General features: G+C 41.2%; 1 protein-coding gene across 3 annotated transcripts in view; it reads right to left on the reverse strand.

Moving 5' to 3' along the window:
* Positions 1-2,647: 2,647 nt before the first annotated feature.
* Positions 2,648-12,863, reverse strand: part of MBOAT2 (membrane bound glycerophospholipid O-acyltransferase 2) — a 123,790-nt gene continuing 113,574 nt past the window's right edge. For all 3 annotated transcript variants that reach the window (XM_077310394.1, XM_077310384.1, XM_077310403.1), the window contains 2 exons: positions 11,847-11,998; positions 2,648-9,178 (listed from right to left, as the gene is read on the reverse strand). In XM_077310394.1, coding sequence (XP_077166509.1) covers positions 8,959-9,178; positions 11,847-11,998 — 372 coding nt within the window. In that variant the 3' untranslated portion in view covers positions 2,648-8,958. The remainder of the gene's footprint in view (positions 9,179-11,846; positions 11,999-12,863) is intronic.

Here is a 12,863-nt window from a genome sequence, read left to right on the forward strand (position 1 = left end):
GATGCCTCCATGCTTGGGTGAAGATAGATGGAGCGTAGTGGCAAGTAGGGTTGTGTGTGGCAGCATCCAAATTGGCCATTCCTGGCTGACGCAGCCAGCGCTGCGCTGCGCTGTGGGGGGGGGAGGTGCAGGCGCCGGTGTGTAACTCAATGCACACATGCAGGCATGCCCACGCCTTCCCCTCCCCTGTGGTGCTGGCTGCGTAGGCCAATTCGGATGCCGCCGTTCACAACCCTAGTGGCAAGTTCTCTGTTAATTACTCCCAGCATTCCACAATTGGGGATGCATTTGTCCACTAGTCTCTAATCTTGACATTTTTATTTCCTTTACTATGAACCCCCGCTGCTGCCCCAGTTGAACCCAAATTATAAATTTAACTTATTTCTGTTAGGCCCTTATATATGATAAACTTCTTCATTATGTTGTGTACTAATTCATGGCCCACCCTCTGCCTCTATGTGTGGACTTGTAATTCAAATGTCCTTGCATCTGAAGAAGTGTTCTGTGCATACAAAAGTTTAACACCTTGAATAAAATTTTGTTGGGTCTCAAAAGTTGCCACTGAACTCAAAACTGAATATCTCTTCTTTAAGATACAGCAGGTAAAGAAAGAAAATAATCATAGTTCTTATCATAAAGGAAAATATACCATTTACCATAGATTTGTTCTGCCATTTCATATTTTAAAATTACACTTAAGGATTCCAGTAAGTTGGCCTGTGTCTTGTTGATCTCAGAATCCATGGAAAAACTAGGAGAAAATCTGAAGAATATTAGATAAGAAAACGTTATGCGGCTCCCCACTGAAGTGTGTCATAACGGCAATGTAGTTTGGGTTCCTCATTTGGGCTTCAGTCTCTTTCACACAACTGGACTATAACCGTCACAGCATTTGGGGGGGGGGGGAATATAAACATTAACTGCAATTTGTCAATTTTATCTCCTGCATGAAAAGGGTCTGTGAGTCAGTCAACTAAATTTCAGTATTCCTATTAGTTTAAAACAAGGGTTACCAACTAGGCCTTGAGAAAGATATCCCAGCCCTTTACCAGAGGCTTAAATATATGGAATAGGGCAGCTTTGGATGGCACAGCGGTACATAACTTCACCTGTAAAAACAACATCCCATTTAGCCTTTACTAAAAGGTCAGGACTAGGGTTGTGTGCTTCAGCTTGGTTCAGCCCCCTCGGCGATCACCGAAGCCCAAGGCCAGCGCCATGGAGAGGAGAGGCAGTGCTGGCGGTGGCGAGCCAACCGGCGGCCACACGCAAGCACAGACCTTTGCGCCTGTGTGCGGCTGCCAGCTGGCACACCACAGCCGCCCCTCCTCTCCACGCCGTGGCACTGGCCTCCTACGCACCGCTTCGGGCTTTGGTGATCACCGAGGCGGCCGAACCGAACTGAAGCACACAATCTTTGGTTTTGGTGTGGATTCGTTTTAATGGTTTTTATTGTAATTTTTATCTTGTAAACCGCTGTGAGCCTAAGGGAACAGCGGTATAAAAGTTTAATAATAAATAAAATAAATGAAATAATAAAATTAATAAACCCTAGTCAGGACATTTTTTTCTCAGGCTTTCCAGCCATTCCAGTTGAAACACTGAAGATAAGATCAATCTCCACCTTCACTCTCTCCTGTATGATCCTTTTTTCCTGAACAGAATAAATGAAAGAAGAAAAAATTCATCTTTTAGGTCATTAGGTCAAAGTATACCTAGTATCTCAAAAAAGCAACAATACTAGGTCTATTTTTAGCCTTTTTCAGCCTTTTTACTGTGGAGGAGCCCCATGCACAGAAGCTGCTGACTCACACCATAACATTATAGCAGCCATGAAGGAGACTTACATTTAATAAATGGACATCTTCTATCAGTTCCATTTTAACTGATCTTGTTATTCCTAGAGAATCAATTGAATTTTTAAAAATCTCACTGGTTGCATTCTCTACTGTATCCCATGTGTGTTCAGGATTAGACCTCTGAGGAAGACCCATCTTGAGTCGAAACATGTTAGGCCTAGCATTGAATGGTGCATATTATGTGATTTTAATGATTAGCCTATGGGCTTTATGTTCTTAACTTTTTAACGTTATAAATTGTGCACAATAAATATAATTTTATTATTTATATTTTGTGATCCCCAGAACATACCATGTCCTCATTGGTTGCATTCTCTACTGCTCTACTGTATCACGTGTGTGTTCAGGATTAGACCACTGAAGAAGACTCATTTTGGGGTCGAAATGATTAGGTCTATCACTATGCTGCCCTGTAAAGTTATATTCTACCTGGAAAGGATCTTATGTATGGTAAATCTACCAATTCTCATATTTTTGTATTTGCATGTGAAGTTTTGTTACTTCCAAACTGACCTGAACATGTCTAATCCTAAATTAAGTTATTTTTGTATTAAACTTACTGCCTGGTTCAACTTGAACATATTTCCTCTCCTGAACACGGCACATTGAGTCAATTATAGTTGAATCTATTGAACAAATATTCATTTAAAAACTTATTTTTCTCTCTTCCCATTGGCACTGCCTCTACTTATCAAGACCTTATGGTTTGTAAAAAAAAAAACACACACACATTGCAGTTGTATAATAGCAACCAGATTGCAACATCAAATACCAAACAAAATTCCAAGTTTTTTTTTAAATTACCGTTTAATCAGATTTGAAAGACACAAATTAGAAAAACATTTATAGGCGAGTTAAAAACACTTTTAAAACATAGCAGAATGCTACTGGTGTGCAGCATTGCTGAGACAAAACTAGAAATAAGTAATTATTAAAATATCACATCACAGTGTAAACTAACACAGTGGTATTTTTAATTACCATACACTAAGACCTAGGTTTTATGGATCTGTTGAAAAATAACAATTCTTTAAAAATATATATATATTGAATAATAAAAATGAAATTTATGGGCAACGCCTTTATAATTCTGAACCGGGGAAGGCAAAATTGAGGAAATACTGCAACTATCCACTTTTGATGCATATTCTTCTCAAAAAGCAGATATTTCAGGGGGCATGGAGCATGCCTACCACTGCATTGAACTACCCTTCCATTATTTGACCAGGCAGGAGATAACTAAAGTCCCATTCTTATATAGAGTATTTTTTTAAAAATTTCATAATCCTATAAGCATCCTTCCTGAACTTGGGTACTAGCTTTCCATGTCATACGTATGGAAACCGGTTTCTCCATTAACTGCACTAGAATATACTTGAGATCTGGTTTCAAGAATAACTATCTACTACTGCATTTGTATGACACTTTCTGCCACTGTCAGACACACCCAAAGACTTCATGGAATGAGTCAAGATCAATGAAGATGGAAAACGAGTATGCAGGGACGATATCAGTTTTAAAAGGTGTTAAGAACTTGACCCACCCACACACATAAAAGGCAGAAAATAAAACATGTAGGTAAATGCTCTTCTATAACCTCCTTCAGAACCAGACTGCTGATGTACCTTTGATATGCATTGCTACATGATGCAGTGGATCATCTCATTTGTTTTAAGCGCAGGAGAAATTCAACAGCCAAGACTTCAAGATCCTTCTTCCATCTAAACATCCGGAAGAAGTTCCTGACAGTTAGAGCACTTTCTCAGTGGAACAGGCTTCCTCAGGTGGTGAGTTCGCCATCTGTGGAAATTTTTAAACAGAGGCTGGATAGCCATCTGATGGAGAGGCTGATTCTGTGAAGGCTCAAGGGGGTGGCAGGTTACAGTGGATGAGTGATATGGCTGTGAGTGTCCTGCATAGTGCAGGGGGTTGGACTAGATGACCCAGGAGGACCCTTCCAATGCTATGATTCTTTGATTCTAAGATGAGCCTGATGACCATAGCGAAGTCAGCCAGACAGTTAACCCGGCAGCTGTGCTGCATAAGTGCTAAAAGTAAAGGGTGCATTATTATTGTTTAGCCTGGCATGGCAGTGAGGCAGGAATTTTATTGTGATGAGAGTGGGTGGACAAGGGAAAGCTTCCAGTGTGTCCAAGTGAGTCCAGGACTGAAGCTATGTACTAGGCTGAAATACTCTCTGTATTTGAAGTTAAAGGGCAACTAGCTCCTATGTCCAAAACAATCAAAATCTCAACTAGCAAGAACACTTTGTCTTGCTGCAGGATATCAAGTCTTTGTAGAAAAAAAATCTTAAGGTGTGTATTTCAAATCAAAGTAAAGCAATTCTAAAGTGAGAAATGGAAAAAAATGTTAACCTGGAAAAGCACATTTACAAGGTTAATATCAAGCTTTGTGGGGGAAAGCCAAAGTGGAATGAGGCCTGATGATTCAAAACACTTTTTAGAATTCTATCCAAAAGAAGCTGAAAGCTACCAGGGTCAATTCATATCATAGGAAAATTATTTTTGCACTCCTTTAAAATGTCTCACATAACTGTCTATGCTGGGAAATCATCAGCTACCTTAGAAGTTAGTTTTTATACCCCACTTTTAACAACCTGAAGGACTCTCAAAGTAGCTTACAATAGTTTTCCCTTCCTCTCCCACAACAGGCACCCTGAGAAGTAGAGGAGGCTGAGAGAGCTCTGAGAGAAATTACCCTGTGAGAATCGCTCTACCAGGACCGTGACTAGTCCAAGGTCACCCAGCTGGCTGCATGTGGAGGACGAGTGGGGAATCAGAAAATCCTCCATTTCCAAGACCTTCTTGGGAACGGAGTTGAGGAACCAACAATGGGAATGACGAGGAGCCGAAAAAGCTCTGATGCGCACCCAGCACTTTGGATCCTGGCCTCTCAATTCTCGTTAAGGGAAAGCTTTACAGGCTGGATGATAATCAGGCTCTCAAGATTAACGTATTTTTTCATCTGAAGAACGTACATTAAGATTTTGAACTAGAAAAGAAACTGATACTTTATTAAAATGACCAGCAATGGTACCATTTAAATCATTTGTGTGTTAAATTTCTACACGAAGCCAAAGTTTAAGGGAAACTCAGGAGGCCAGTCAGATTTTGCCTGAATATAGGGCTGCTATATGAGCATTCCTTAGTGAATATTTCATGGGAAACACGGGAGAGCGGAGGGCAGCTGATATCAGGCATTATGTAAAACCTTGTTCCACTGTACCAAACTAATCTTCCATACAGTGAATTGTATAAGCATCACACAAGAGAGGGAACATAATAGATTAAAATAAATCCTTGCCTGATTTATGAAATGCCTGTCAGAATTAAACAGCAAATAACATGCTGATCTGGGGGCCTGACACTGTAAATAGAGCTCTTCAGAAACCAAATAATTTTTGAACATACAATAGGGCAAAATTAGCCGCAAGTCCCAATGGATCTAGGGAACAATCTTAAGCAGGTCTGTCCAGACGTAAGTTCCCTTTTATTCAACATGACTGACTTCTGGGATTGCCGCCTTCGTGCCATTTCAGTGGAATGTAGCTTCTGCTGCTTTTGGCTGGATTGGGGTCCTTCTATAAAGGGTGACTGTTTTTAATTCTCTTTGAATTCAGGAAGAAATTTAATCATCACACTGTACATGAACTTTTTAATCAGCTATAAAATTAAAAGATAATGCCTGGGCCCAAATGTGTATAATAACTATGCCAAATTGTAATTTGTATTAAAAAGCTTAATTTGGCACGTGAAGTATGCTATGGTCAACAATGAAAACTTATAAGTGAAAGTAGGATGATGCAACTATAAAATTTAACTCTAGAGTAACATTTAAGGGAGCAGACAGACAATCGTGGCTCTTAGGGGGACACTGTTCTTGCCACCTCTCCTATCCTGAATGTGGGGAGCCATTTCTTACCACTTTCTCCAGGCCTGGAGGTCTTGGTTGGTGCAGGCCATAACTGAAAAAGCAATCCTGTCCTTTCTCTTCCTCAGTGAGAGAGACACACAAATGAAGCTTCTTCATACTGAACCACACCAAGGGTCGAAATCAGCACTATCTATTCAGTTTGGCCACCCATGCTCTAGACAGGGGTAGTCAAACTGCGGCCCTCCAGATGTCCATGGACTACAATTCCCATGAGCCCCTGCCAGCATCTGGAGGGCCGTAGTTTGACTGCCCCTGCTCTAGACCATACTTTCTCAACCGGGGTTTCATGAAACCCTGTCGTTTCCTGACAACCCTGGAAAGGTTTCCTGAATAGGTGTGAGTCAATTTTTTATATATATTTTAAATTTGTTACACATATATTGGGTGATATGATCATATATGGTCATGTCAACCTGCTACCCCCCCCCCCCCCGCGAAAAATGGCTAACAAGTGGCCTGGAGGGGGTGGGAAGGGGCGGGGCCCAGGTGGGTGTGTATACAGCTATGCATCCCAACCATATTCTGCATGATTGTGCTGCTTCTGGGGTTTCTCAAAAGCCTGAGGATGATTTCAGGGGGTTTTCAACAGTAAAAAAGTTGATAAAAGCCTGCTCTAGACATACTTTAAAGTTTAGTAGTGCAAGCAGCAAGAACCCAGCTTTCAGTGGATGCCACCAAACTCTGTGGGAACAAAAATAAGGGCTGCAACTTTGTAACCAGTTGGAGAGCTGATTTTCACCAACGTGCACTCAATTCCCCACCACTGGTGCCAGCGTATTTCCCCCATAGAAAAGTGAACAGCGGCCTCTCATTCACTCTTAAATCAGGAATTTAGACACTTCTAGATGGGACCGAAATATGCTTCAACCTCTGACACAGGTTATCCAGTTTATTCACATACTCGCCTCTTAAAGGTATTAGAATTTTGTATGAAACTGTCACTCTTCAAGCCCTTTGCAATATGCACAGGTACCTGCTTTACCTCTTTTACTGCATTTTTAACAACCTCGTCGATATTGGAGCAAAGTTTGAGACCTTCTAGACCAACAAAATTTAATTCTGGGTACGAGCATTCGTTCTAATGCTTCAGACAAACACGAATACCCACCTGAATATCTCATTAACAATGGTTAGCTCCCATAACAGAAGTTACCTGTCCCCCAAATACCGAGTATATCAGTGAGGCACATCATCAAAAAACAAACGACCCTCTAGAACAGTGGTCCCCAACCTTTTTATCACCGGGGACCGGTCAATGCTTGACAATGTTACTGAGGCCCGGGGGCGGGGTAGTCTTTTGCTGAGGGACATCACCGCCTGAGCCCCTGCTCTGCTTGCTTTCCCGCTGGTGCCCCTGAGTTCCCGCCGCCCACTGGGGGGCGCTGCCAGCAGCAGCTGCACAGTGCCATGCTGAGGGGGAGCCCCAGTCATGGCGGCCGCTGGAAAGCACCAAAGGTGATCCGGTGGCAGATTGGCAGGGCAGCCCCCAAGGTAGCAGCCGGGGAGGAGGAAGAGGAGGAGTTGCGGCCCGGTACCGACTGATCCACGGACCGGTACCGGTCTCCGGACAGGGGGTTGAGGACCGCTGCTCTAGAACATTCTGGAATGGTAGGATGTCCTGGTATTATTCCTGATTCAAGAGTAGATCTGTGAGTTTAAGGATGCCCTTTCATTATCCCGATACTTTGTTTTCTATGTTACCAGCACCAACAGAGACCTAATCTTACCTTATGTGCTCATTTTTTAAAAAAAGGTATCAATTTCACAGCAATTAAAGCACAAACATTATCAGAAATAAAATTAATCTTATGGTAAAAATAATCACGCCCGGAATTTCATTACTGCTGCTGCGGCATTCACACACAAAATGTTTTTTTAGAAAATTATGCAGAATAAGCAAATGAAAAATTATAGCCCTTTAGTACTTCATTTACTTCAGCAATATCCATATTCACAATAAAGTGACCAGTATTTATTATTTCCCTTGATAGACTTTTCAAAACAAAACTGTGAAAAAAAACAGAAAGGTCAGGAATATTTTATCAAAAAAGTACAGTATGATCTCCATATCCAAAACGCTGGCTTAGGGGCGCATCCTAAGCCACAGGCTTTCCAGTGTTACAGGCTGTGTCACGTTGAAGATGAGCTACACAATACCTATTTTAACCGTTTCGTCTTTTGTTTAATATAAACTGAGTTATAACCATAAAATAATCTGGCTATACTTATATCATAAGCACCTTCTCACACTAATTCTTTACATCGCTGAAAAGTTTCTAAGTGACGGTATCTTAAGGTCGCTCCTTGCAAATGGCTTGTAGGTAACAAGGAGGAAGGGTGTAGCTCTCGAGAGCGCCATCTTAGACATAATGGCAATGCTCACACACACTGAACGAGCGAAATGAAATAAAGCTAGACTATTTTGCTCTGGAGAAAGGGTATATTTGGGTGGGGAGTTCAGAAAATATTGGGGGGGCTGTTTTGTAATGAGGCTGTTTGTCAAACTAGAACTTCCTATAATTTGGCATGTTTTGCAGTCCTGTCTGATAATCTGATACACTAAGAAAACCCTCCAAATACTGAGATGCTTATTGCAGTTCCTTTTTATAGATTCAGACTCTAGTGACGTTCGGCTTCCCTCTTCCCATTTTGCCATTCAGCACACCCAAAGAGCCTACATTTTAACTCTGCTTCCCATATTTAATATTAAACATGAAAATACCACTTAGAAACGTTATTTCAGTAGATAGAGGGTTTAAGGCAAGGCTTGGGAAAATATATATTTTCCTGCTGTTACTCTGGATTAACGCAATTTGTTCTTCACCCCCATCAGCGCCTTGAGATACAGAACATACATTCAAGCCAAGGGCACACCTAAGACCCGATGGACATATGCTGCAAGTCCTGAGTGCCCATTGAAATAATGGTTGGTTTGTTTTTTTCTCTATAAGGCGTGATCCACAGGAACATGGCACGGGAGAGGTTAATTTGCTTTGCTTCCATTCTTACTAGTGTATTCAATATTCCCTAGGGATATAGCATTTTTTTAAACTAATCATCTTTTCAGACAAATACAAACCCCTTTAAAAGGTACTATAAATGGGTTCTGAAAATATAAAATATATCCAACATAGTTATCTCCCAATCATTGTTTTGTCGTTGTATTTCTGCATGTGATTTCTCGTTTCTGACTGAAATTATTTGTTGTGGAATAGTTGTTATGTCCTCTAATGCTTTCTTCTTCTTGCTTTTTAGACCAGGAGGACCGGATGCCTTCTTGCTCTTTATTTCCTTTCTTAGTTCTTTTTGTTGTGAATATCAAGAACACTAAGATGCAGATGATGTGGAGGCAGAAATACCAGGAGCTGAATAACGAAATAAAAATAAACATTAAACCAGTCTGATCTTTAGCATTTTACAATGCTCAGTGCTCCTACGATATAATATGCTCCCATCCACTTTTAGGGAAGACTTATTTAAAAAAATACCCATCTGTGATTGTTTATTCATCTGCCAGGATGGGAGCATTGAGACATCAGAACGTGTATTACTCCAACGTAGGCTATATGATCAATTCAGGAGAGAACTTATACCATCTCCACAGAATAAGACCAACTGAGAGGCTATCAAAAACATGTTGTCAGACAAAAACACAGAAATAATTTTTGTTGTGGCCAGATTTGCTTGGAGGGCAATCAAAACAAGGAAGAGCTGGGTGGATTCGGAGCAACTTAGGTAGAGATAGTCTCAATTGCTTGAGAATGCTTGTGAGTTTTAAAATTATAATGTTGATACTTATAGCTGGAATGTTTCAAATTTTATACAATTTTTTTTACACTGTTTAACACCTATCTTCAGAAATTCTGCCCAAACGACTCCCTCCCTTCCCTTCTGTAATTTTCCTTATAACAAGGTAGACTAGGATTTCTTCTTCACAGTGCCTGAAGAAATGAGCTCTGACTCACAAAAGTTCATGGTTGGATAACTGTTAGTCTTCTAACTAACTAAAGCCCCCAAAAGAGCTTTACGCTCCGCCGCCACCAACCGGCTAATGGTCCGTGGACCAAAAGTAGTTCGCCTGGCCTCGACCAGGGCCAGAGCATTCTCTGTCCTGGCCCCCACCTGGGTGAAATGAGCTCCCAGAGGAGACAGGGCCCTGATGGAACTAAAACAGTTCCGCGGGGCCTGCAAAAGGGAGCTCTCCCACCAGGCATTTGACTGAGGCCAGGCCAACCAACCAACATTTGTGGGGCCCCTGCCCCCTTCCCCCCAGAAACCCACTAAGACTCCTGGACCTGTTCGAGTTACCACTGTTTATGTTATAATGTTATACTGTTATGTTATACTGTCACCCGGTTTATCAATTAATAATATGAATGTTATTATATGTATGGTTTCATGTATAGTTTCAGTTATATGTAAACCGCACTGAGCCTTCGGGGAGGGTGGTATATAAATATGAATAAATAAAATAAATAAATAACACTGGACTTCTGTTTCATAGACTTTATATATAGATGGAAGTGTCTTCCATCTACGTATATGGATATATTTTTGTAATAACCAAAGAGAAATTTGGGAACCTTAATATGAATAGTTCAAAATGCTAATTTAGGTAAGATACTCACCCCATCTATCTCTCAGCAATACTTTGACATTGAGGGAGTTTGGCTAGCTTTGAAGCTGCAAAATAGCTTCAAAAGGAGAGGAAAGGGAAAACCCTAAAGATATTGTCTGTGTGAGAGCTGTGCACGTTACAGACAGGAGAGGTCAAATCTCTTGCAAATTTTACTGATTTACTGATTTACTGATTCCTCCTTTTCTGCAGTAATTTGATCATGGAGGAGAACAGAGATTTCTCATGATTTTTTGACAGCAAATCCATTCTTCACTGTAGTTTCTGACATGTTATGAATTTCAGGACAAAAAGTAGCTAAGGTACCAGTTTTTATGCCATGTGTGTCCTGAGGGCTTTTGGCCATATTTTGCTGGCACCCAGCTTCCTCATACCGAGTATGTTTGGAAAAATAATACAGTACTTGAGTTACAATGAAGTAACTGGAAACAATGAGAAAGTACATGGAATCATAAAGGGCATGCAAATTCCTCCCCTGTGGACACTGGAAAGTATTACATGAATATATTACATTTTTTCTCCATAGTTTTAAAGAGCTTTTTGTTAAAATGAAATCTGGGAATTTAAGGACATCTTGCCAGTGGGGCATAATGGTTAAGGTGTGAGACTAGGACCCAGGACAAATGGGTTCGAATTCCTTGTTCAGCCATGGAAGCCAGACAGGTGACCTTGGGCCCATCACAATATCTCAGCCTAACCTACCCTTTCAAGATGTTTGTTTTAAGAATTACGTTGAGGAGGGAGAGATGATATGAAAAGCTGCCTTGAGTCCCTCCTCAGGAGTGAAAGCAAGATATTCATCTGGCCTCGACCAGAGCCAGGGCCTTCTTGTCCAAGGCCTCAACCTGGTGGAATGAACCCCCCAACAAAATTAAGGCCCTATCGGAACTCAAACAGTTCCGTAGGGCCTGTAAAATGGAGCTCTTCCACCAGACTTTTGGATGAGACCAGAGTCAGGGACCTCACTCAACCCACCCCCTTATCAAGCAACTCTGACACACCACACACACCAACCTAAAGCTGCTGCCAGCTGCTGTCACCCCCACCCCTGACCTGATTTATTACCCTTTGTGCAAAGTCCTGGATTTTGACTGCAGTCCACCTGTTCATGTTCACTATGGCTTTCTGTTCATATTGTTATATATGTTTTAAATGTGTTAGTTCAGCTGTTCCATGTACAACGTCCCAAGATGTCACAGTGAGGGGTGGCATATTAATCAATGAATCAAATAAATAATATATGATCATTGCCCAAATTCTCCAGCAAGCACCAAATAGTTCCTGAAATCACTTACAGATCACTTCTGCAGTTGTCAATGAAGTAATCCACATTATGCATATGCCATAAAGAAAGGTTGCTATCTGAATATTTTTGAAGTAATCAAGTGTCCACTTACCTATAAAACTTGATAGATTGTTTTACAGAGAGAAGTACAAACGGTACAACGGTATAACTTATTGCTACTTGAGTTGTCATCCACGTCATGATATCGTAACATAATTTAGTTGCCGGAGAATCAGTGAAGTAGTGCCTCATGTTCTTCCTTACCTAAACATAAAAGTGGCACACTTAAGTAGAAGAACCTCAGCATCTTTGCCGAGCCTACAGGAAACCACCATCAAGATACAGCCAAAATGATTTTAGCACAATATGATCCAATATGTTTTCCTAAGGAAGGACTCCACCTGCTATAGATTTCACAGTATCTTTTGGAAGCTGAATTCTCTGTGTCTATGAGTGAGCCCTAGTTCTTATCCCTCTTTTTCCATCAGAGATCTGACAGCATATTGGAGTATGGAGTACTCAACGGAGTAACCAATGGTCCCAAGCTTGTTTCCATCCTTTTCTTTCTGAAACTAACTTGAGCTTATTGAAGGCAATAGGAGTAGACTGCAACAATCCATGCTTGGTTAGTTCCATGGTTCCTTTAATTCCCTGGAAACCCTAGCTGGCTACAGCTTACAAAAAAAGATGCTATCAGGTCTTGCCTTAACAGACAGCCACCTGCTGGCTGGTTTTCCACACTACCATCTCCTGCCAGACCCAGCCCTGCCCAAGTTTCCTGTTACATCAGTCTCTGACCAATTCCACAGACTTTATCCTTACTGCACTCTTATCTCAAAACCACACCAGACAACTCTCTAGCACTAACATGGCTTATTTTTGAGCTAAAAGACGGGATTGCTCTTACAAAACCATTTACTGTGTCTGACTACTTATTCAAAGTTTAAAATTACATTCAAAACAAAAAGATTAAGATCATTGGACCAAAACTTGCTGAGGATCCCCAGCGTGAAGGAGGTGAAATTGGCCTCGACCTTTTTTGCAAGCTCTGCCAGGAGAGATCAGGCCCTGCAGGACCTTAACCAGTTCCACAGAGCTTGCAAGACACAGCTGTTCCATGTGGCATAGG

This window comes from Paroedura picta, chromosome 1 (genome assembly GCF_049243985.1).
Source record: "Paroedura picta isolate Pp20150507F chromosome 1, Ppicta_v3.0, whole genome shotgun sequence".
Taxonomy (NCBI): Eukaryota; Metazoa; Chordata; class Lepidosauria; order Squamata; family Gekkonidae; genus Paroedura; species Paroedura picta.